This window comes from Lepisosteus platostomus, chromosome 15 (assembly GCF_059453375.1).
Source record: "Lepisosteus platostomus isolate fLepPlt1 chromosome 15, fLepPlt1.hap1, whole genome shotgun sequence".
NCBI classification, from domain to species: Eukaryota; Metazoa; Chordata; class Actinopteri; order Semionotiformes; family Lepisosteidae; genus Lepisosteus; species Lepisosteus platostomus.
Window position 1 is genome coordinate 24,438,528 of NC_142625.1, and position 6,916 is coordinate 24,445,443.

The following is a 6,916-nucleotide window of genomic DNA, read 5'->3' on the forward strand; positions in this document are numbered from 1 at the left end:
AACACCGATGAAGCGCTAAAATTGAAATTGCACATTACCGCACTAATTGCAAAAGACACGACTACATGAGACGGAAAAAATTCACCGACACGCATTTTCCAAAGCAGGTAGAAAGCACTTTATTGCAACAGCATATTTTGATTTCCTGTTTATTTTTGTTCCCTGCGTGTTCTGAAGCAGATATACAGTGCAGTGAAGGACAAGATAAGCCACACTGGAAAGCATACATTACAGTTGTGATGACCAGCATCTTCTTATGCGTGTTTTTGTGTTTGTTTTCTAAAACCAGCATCTGTAATTACAAAGGATGCTTCTGGCCCTACAAAAATATTTAGGCAGTAGGGAGCAATTACTGGTAACTCCGACGATTTGTAAAAGCCCTGTGTGGGGTTTTCTGAAGCCTCGTTTAAAAGAGTAGAAATGATTCAGTTTAGGCTTTCGTCTCTGCAAAACAATGGCAAGTTGTTCAGATGAAAATCGGGGCAGATCGCATGTTCCCCTGCCCAAAATGCTTAGGCACTGTGTAAGAAGTCCTACAACTTTAAATACACTCCCCAGCATGGTCTGTTTTGTCATACTTCCATTATGGCTTTGTGAATACAGCTGAGGCCAGAGAAAAAAAATGTAAACCATACAAGCAGACAAACTGAATTCTTAAACAAGACATGCAAATCCATTCTAGTTCCAGACAGATGAAGGAACACAGTGACCTGAGGATACCACACTTTCCTACCTCCAACCTCCAATTCCAAAGCAATAATTAACCTGGCACTGCACAGCCAAACGATGCTCCATCACGTCTCTCACGGCGCACACAGTGTGGGACCGCGGGACGTGCAAGGGGAATTCAAGAAGCAGAGCATAGAGGACTGAAAATGGGATACGCCTTACACCAAGAATGGCAGGTGCATGGAACAACCTCCCCTGCCACTCTGGCGAAAGCCATGTCCTCTGCTGCTCAAGACACGCTTGGATATCGTCCTGGGATCAGTACTGTAGGTTTCCAACAGCAACGCAGGAATGACAGCCTAAAGAGATTCCTCTCATTCAAAACTGCTTACGTTATTCCGGGATATTCCAATATAAAACCCACCCCCACTCCATTTCCCACGAGGGAAACTGTACAGTCCATCAGGTGAATTATCCTGTCTCAAAATGACTCAGAACAGTGTAGAACATTTAACACGCAGTGCTTTTCTGTATAAACATTGCACTTTGTCTGGCTACTGCAGTACCCCGCCGATCTGCTGTACATTACTGTATATTCACCCTCTTCCTCTCCCACTGCCACTGTTCATTGGTATAATCAGTAAAATGCTTGATCATGCACAACGTATTCTACACAAAAAAGAGCAAAAATCCAAACAGATACCCTCCCTGAAAACAAATGCACAATTAAAATTCAAGATTAAGAACTTCACGAGGTTTTGAAGGTTATGGCCCATACTTTCAAAGGAAGGGTGTGTGTTAAAAAAAAAAAAAAAGCTGAGTCACAGATGATACACAGAATGTTTTCTATATGGATAAATAGTGACCAAAGTGGAACTATAAGACAAGCCCCTTTAATGTTCAAGTGCACACTCTCCTAGCTTTCTCCGTAAGCCCAGGGCAGGAGGCAACCTACAAAGGAAAGAAAAAAAAATTGAAACACACATGACACAGCAATCCTGACATTCCTGTAGTCACACGTTATGAGTCAGGCTTTTTGCACACTCTTCTAAAAGTAAACAAAAACTGTTGCGACAGGCTGTTATTAAAACTTCGCTAAAACGTCTCTGGCATTATTCATAGGTGTGGCATCTCGGTGACCTGAACAGAAACAACGACATCAGTACAAAAGCAAGCTCGCTGCTCTAATGCCACAGCCGTGAGAAGTTAAACCAGGTGACAATACACCACAGCTTATTCCTGAGCCGATAGCCCTCCATTCCCTCTTGATGCATTCTACTGCATTAGAACATATTTCCAGCCCTCGAATCTAATTTGGATTCTGATAAAACACAAGGTAATGTGCAAGTCATGTGTGAAGGTACTTATGATTTAGTAAATCATAGAACTGATTTGACAACTGTCATTATCATCATGGCATTCGATGTAATGATGCTTGGGCCGAGTCGGAGATTTATGGAGAGTTAATGCACAAGGCCAATGGATGACTTGAGTCGCACAGAAAGCAGAGTGTTATGACCAAAAACACAGCTGTATTTTTAATTCCACTGGACTGGAAAGTCAGTGCCGGCTGAAAACCTGTGCACAAGATCAAGACCATGTAAAACCACTAATAGCGTTAATATCATTATAGGACTTACAAGATGCTCTGGGTAGCTTCACTCCAGCCCCAGCAGCTCCACGTCGAAGATCAACGTGGCATTAGGCGGGATGATGCCAGGGTGACCCTTACACCCATAGGCGTAATCAGGGGAGCAGGTCAGCTTGGCCCTCTGGCCGACACTCATCTGCAGCGAACCGAAACAAGAGCACAGAGCTGTGAGAGTCCGCGCTCCCCCAGGGGACCTGCAAACATCCCCCCCCCCCCCCGAGTGTCCGTTCTCGTGGAAACGCACAGGGCTCGAAAACACGAGCAAAAATCCGCTGCAGGTTGGAAGAGTAATTATTCTGACCCACAAATGCCCCAGCTCAGCAGGGCCATGCCGTCCGGCAAGATTTTTGTATCCCTATGATATAAGACCTCCACACTGATCACTTTTAAATAGGACGTGGAGCTTTTCGGGTTTGTTTTCCCTGTAAAACCAGGGAACTCCCTCTGCAGTCCCTCTGAACCTCTCCATTGCTGTACCTGGATGGAACCAGCTACTGAATTGCCATATTGATCCTTCCAGTTCATAAAAAAAAAAATGTGCAGGCAGCGTTCAGCAGAACCACACAATTAGCCACCACCTCCGAGAAGGTTTCTCGAGATACTGGGTTTTTCCATAACACCTATTTACAGCTAACCCCTTTACATTAGGATATGAAGGTAAAGCTTCAGCCCAGGTTAAAAGAAAAAGAAAATGTTTCTGCTATGGAACCTTCTCCAGGTGTTATGGAGAAGGCCGGCCTTCTGGAGAGATTTTCTTCATCGCCTCAAACATCCTGGGCGTGACAGGCCTTTGTTAATTACATATTTATGGAACTCACAGACAGCACAAATCTCGGCTTTCTCGACTCCTCTGTACAAACATTTATCCGATTCCCTAGCATCTCAGTCGGAGAACAGACATCACTAAGAGGTCAATTTATATACTAGCGCAACTTAAAAATACCCTTTTTTCTCAGTAAGGAAGGTGCACATTTAAATTGTACCCACATCTGAAAGGCACAAGAATCCCGACTTTTGAGACCACGCACACATTTTACACATTGACATCTTCTCATGACGAACACTCGTAGGAGCTTCATGCTGCAACGAAGGCTGACAATCAGCACAAATACCTGGACGACGCCCTCCTCCCAGCCTCGAATGACTTCCTGTTTTCCTATTTTAAACCGAAAGGGCTTGTCTCTGTCCCGGGAGGAGTCAAACTTCCGGCCATCCGTCAGTGAACCTGCAAAATAAACCACAAACCCCACCCCTTGGTGAGAGCCGGACGAAACCCCTTCAAGCACTCAATGCCCCCTCAATGAAATGGTGGGTTAATGCAATTAAAACAATAAAATGATGTCATCAAAAATGGCATCCCTCCCTCCCATTATGCACTGTCAAGACATGGTACAATATTAAAAAGTACAAACAAGTCACATGAGCCTCAAATCTGGATTTGCGACGTTTTCTTCTTTCATTACATGTCAGGTGGTTCTCCAGTTCTGACATTTTGAAGTCCACATCAAAGCTGAAATCTCAAGGATGTCTTTTAGTTCAGAGGATGAGTGGAGGACAAGCCAACAGGGCCCCCCAGGTCATAAAGTTCTCAAAGGGGGGTCTGAGCTCTGAACACAGAGCACTGGCTTGTTCATGCAGCAGCCATGACACCTACACTGAGCATCCAGTCCACCGCCTGGTACAGAACACTGCGCGGTCAGAACGTTCTCACTGGGGGGTTTCTGAAAGCAACGGGAGCTAATTCCAACCCCCCCCAGCAAAGGTCTTCCCCAAGACAGACAAAACCCACCACGTGCAACAACTTTAAAAAGGCAAAGATTCTGATGTTTCTTTTTTTTTTAATTGCGAGAAAGCCGCATACAGAATGTCCTCCACATCTGAACAAGAGGCAGCTCAGCACTGCATGTGTCTGGAAGCAGAAAAGCACCACAGAGCAAAGAGAGAGGGAGAGAGAGAAATGAAAAGCAATGTCGCATTGTCTTCTTCGTGCCTTCTGGTCATGTAAGAGGACAGTCAGAATGAATTACAGGCAATGACACAGTTTTCATCACGACAGAATAACCACTCCCGCTGCTCCTAACATCCATATAACACCATAAAACGCCTTGAGGTGGGCTTTTCAACACTGTATCGGGTCAAATAAAACGCTCACCTTGTATTCCATTAATGTTTAAACACTAATGCCATGCATAGCATACAGTTGTATTCAAAGGGCATAAAACGTAAACGAATCCTCTTCCCGGATTTTCTGTCTCTCGACAGCAGTACAGGATGCAGCTGCAGTTGGGGGGGGCCGGGCTCAGCTTCATTATCAGGGCAGGACAGAGCCGAGAGGATGAACGAGACTGACGAGCACGGATAGATCACCAGTTGGCGCAGCCCAGTCCTTAATCGCGGAGAATGACATTCACCCCGCCTGCGCCTCATCCGACAACAGCAAGCGCTCCGGACAGCTGAGGATCAAGGGTACAACCTTACTGACCCCTCTCCACTCCCACCCCGTGAGAAACTGCTTCTTAATATTCCACCGGTTTTAACCATCGGGGGGGAACCACGAAGTCTTGAAATTCACATATTTAAAGCCCATGCTTTAAGCCTGTCCACGGTAGCCGCAGGAAATGGATTTCAGTTTGTCTTGAGCACAACAATGATCGTAAATTAACTCCATAATTAATGTAGACGGAAAAAGAGCTCGGGGAACGAGAACGTGAAAAAAAAACAAGAAGATGGGCGGAAAAAAGGGGCATTACAGCGGTCTGAACGAATGGGATTGAAATGTATAGGTATTTAAAGGCGAAATTAAACCTTATACAAGTTCGACTACTAAGGTGATCTTTATAGCTGAAATGAAGTGTCTAGTCGAACGCATTGTTGGCTGCGCTGAGCTCGGTTTTTACATGAACCCAAGCCAAACCGACACACTTGTTCTCGGTTTTCCTTTGTAACCCAGTTTACCCCTAGCATGGTGGCGCAAAGGCCACAGGAAGGGTCCGACGTTCAACCTAGTTAATTTGCTCGATTTGACGCAAGGTCACGTTAGGCTCCCAAAACACGGACACCTCTGGAGCAGGCAAAGGAGACGAACCCGTCGGGCTTGAAGCAGGAATCCCCCCGCCTCTCTGCGGCGGACCCCACAACAGAAACGGGACGGGTTTAAATCCGACACCGCCTCGTCCCGCTTTCTGCCCAGAGGTGATCCGCAAGGCAGGTTTTACGCACAACCATTGATCGCTGCTGATCCTGCCGGGAAAACAAAAAAAAACTCCCAACAACGGGTTGAGCTCTTGCACGAAGCTCGCCGCCCCGTCTGGTCTCCCTTTGCGGCAAAACCTTCCCACTCAAGAGTGGCTGGTATTTCATTTTCCCCGCTTCCCACTTCCTCGACAAGAGGCCTACAATGTGAACAGTCCTACCCCCCCACCACCACCCAGCCAGCTTACTCACCGACATAGTGCACCACGCACGTCTGTCCTTTTTTAGGGAAGGTCCTTCCTGTGCGTTTGGAAGGGAGAGAAAAGAAAGAGCCGTAAATGGGTGAAAACGGTCACCTGAACTCTCTTAAAAGCACGAAAGCAAAATCCCCACCTTTTCGGGGCTGCGTCTTTTAAAAAAAAGGGGGTGGGGGGAGAAAAAAGCGAGGCCATACCGTCTCCCGGGGTAATGGTTTCTATCTCGACACCCATCTCGTCTCTCGCTGCGACCCTCCGCAGAAGACGCGCACTACCCAGCGGCTGCGGCACTGGCTGCGCTGCGCCGCGCACATGTGACACACAGACCTCCCCCCGCTCCGCGCTGGGGCCGGAAAGAGAGGGGTGGGGACGGGGACCGGAGGCCCGGTTCTGGGGCTTTTTGTGTGCAAAAATAAAAATAGAAAAAAAGGAGAGCCTTTTGTGGTCTTTGCGTTAATTAAAGGCGAGGAACGGGCCGCGCACTTTTTTTTTTGTTTGTTTTTGGAGCCGGTCGCTCTCTTCCCAGCGCAGTTGGGGGCAAGCGTTGTGAGACGCTGCTTCGTGGTCCGGGCAGAGCGAAAAACAGCATTGTTCAGTGCAAGGGAGATAGATAAAAGGGCCTGTATACAGTTATGAGGGAAAAGTGGATCTCAGGACGCCAGGCATTTGTTTTTTTTTTTAAATGTCAAAGATAAAAGGGGATGGGTTTCGCCTCCTCCCTCACCATCGCCATTCGAGATTATTTCTAGATGGTTGGAATAATATTTATGCTGAACGCGGAGCAGCCGCCGAGATTCAGTGCAACTCGCGATTTAATAATGGTTCCGAGAGGGGAATCGGTCACCGTGCTCCAGAGGTGTATTATACCAATTGCACAAAGACATAGGCAAAGTAAAAAAACAACAACAACATATTCGCATATCCCGGAAATCACTCCAAAGCTGCCCTTGAAATTAACTTGACCGTTTCCGACCGTCTCATACGGTTTCGATTCTAGACCAGGAGACCAGAGATACGGGCAGAGATGTCGCCACAACCACTAGGTGGCAGGACAACTTAACCTTCACCAGTCCTGTCCGTCTCATCGCGATTTTCGTCCCGGCGTCACAGCGCTCTATGGTGTACGTTTACAAGAGAAGCCATGCGT

The 6,916-nt window shown here is 46.9% G+C and overlaps 1 protein-coding gene across 1 annotated transcript; it reads right to left on the reverse strand.

Moving 5' to 3' along the window:
* Window positions 1–94: 94 nt before the first annotated feature.
* On the reverse strand, window positions 95–6,118 carry fkbp1ab (FKBP prolyl isomerase 1Ab). Its single transcript, XM_088608460.1, has 5 exons — window positions 5,967–6,118; window positions 5,765–5,812; window positions 3,433–3,545; window positions 2,310–2,456; window positions 95–1,620 (listed from the first exon to the last, which is right to left on the reverse strand). The coding sequence occupies exons 1-4, from the start codon at window positions 6,001–6,003 to the stop codon at window positions 2,328–2,330; spliced, it is 327 nt and encodes a 108-aa protein (XP_088464586.1). The 5' UTR covers window positions 6,004–6,118; the 3' UTR covers window positions 95–1,620; window positions 2,310–2,327.
* Window positions 6,119–6,916: the final 798 nt, after the last annotated feature.

What these genes read in the sequence shown, in the direction of transcription:
- fkbp1ab (XM_088608460.1), bottom strand. Translation starts at nt 6,003, where the DNA reads ATGGGTGTCGAGATAGAAACCATTACCCCGGGAGACG. An exon ending in AACCATTACCCCGGGAGACG is followed by an intron (nt 5,813 to 5,966) that starts GTATGGCCTCGC and finishes CCAAACGCACAG; the next exon opens with GAAGGACCTTCCCTAAAAAA. An exon ending in GGGAGGAGGGCGTCGTCCAG is followed by an intron (nt 2,457 to 3,432) that starts GTATTTGTGCTG and finishes GGTTCGCTGCAG; the next exon opens with ATGAGTGTCGGCCAGAGGGC.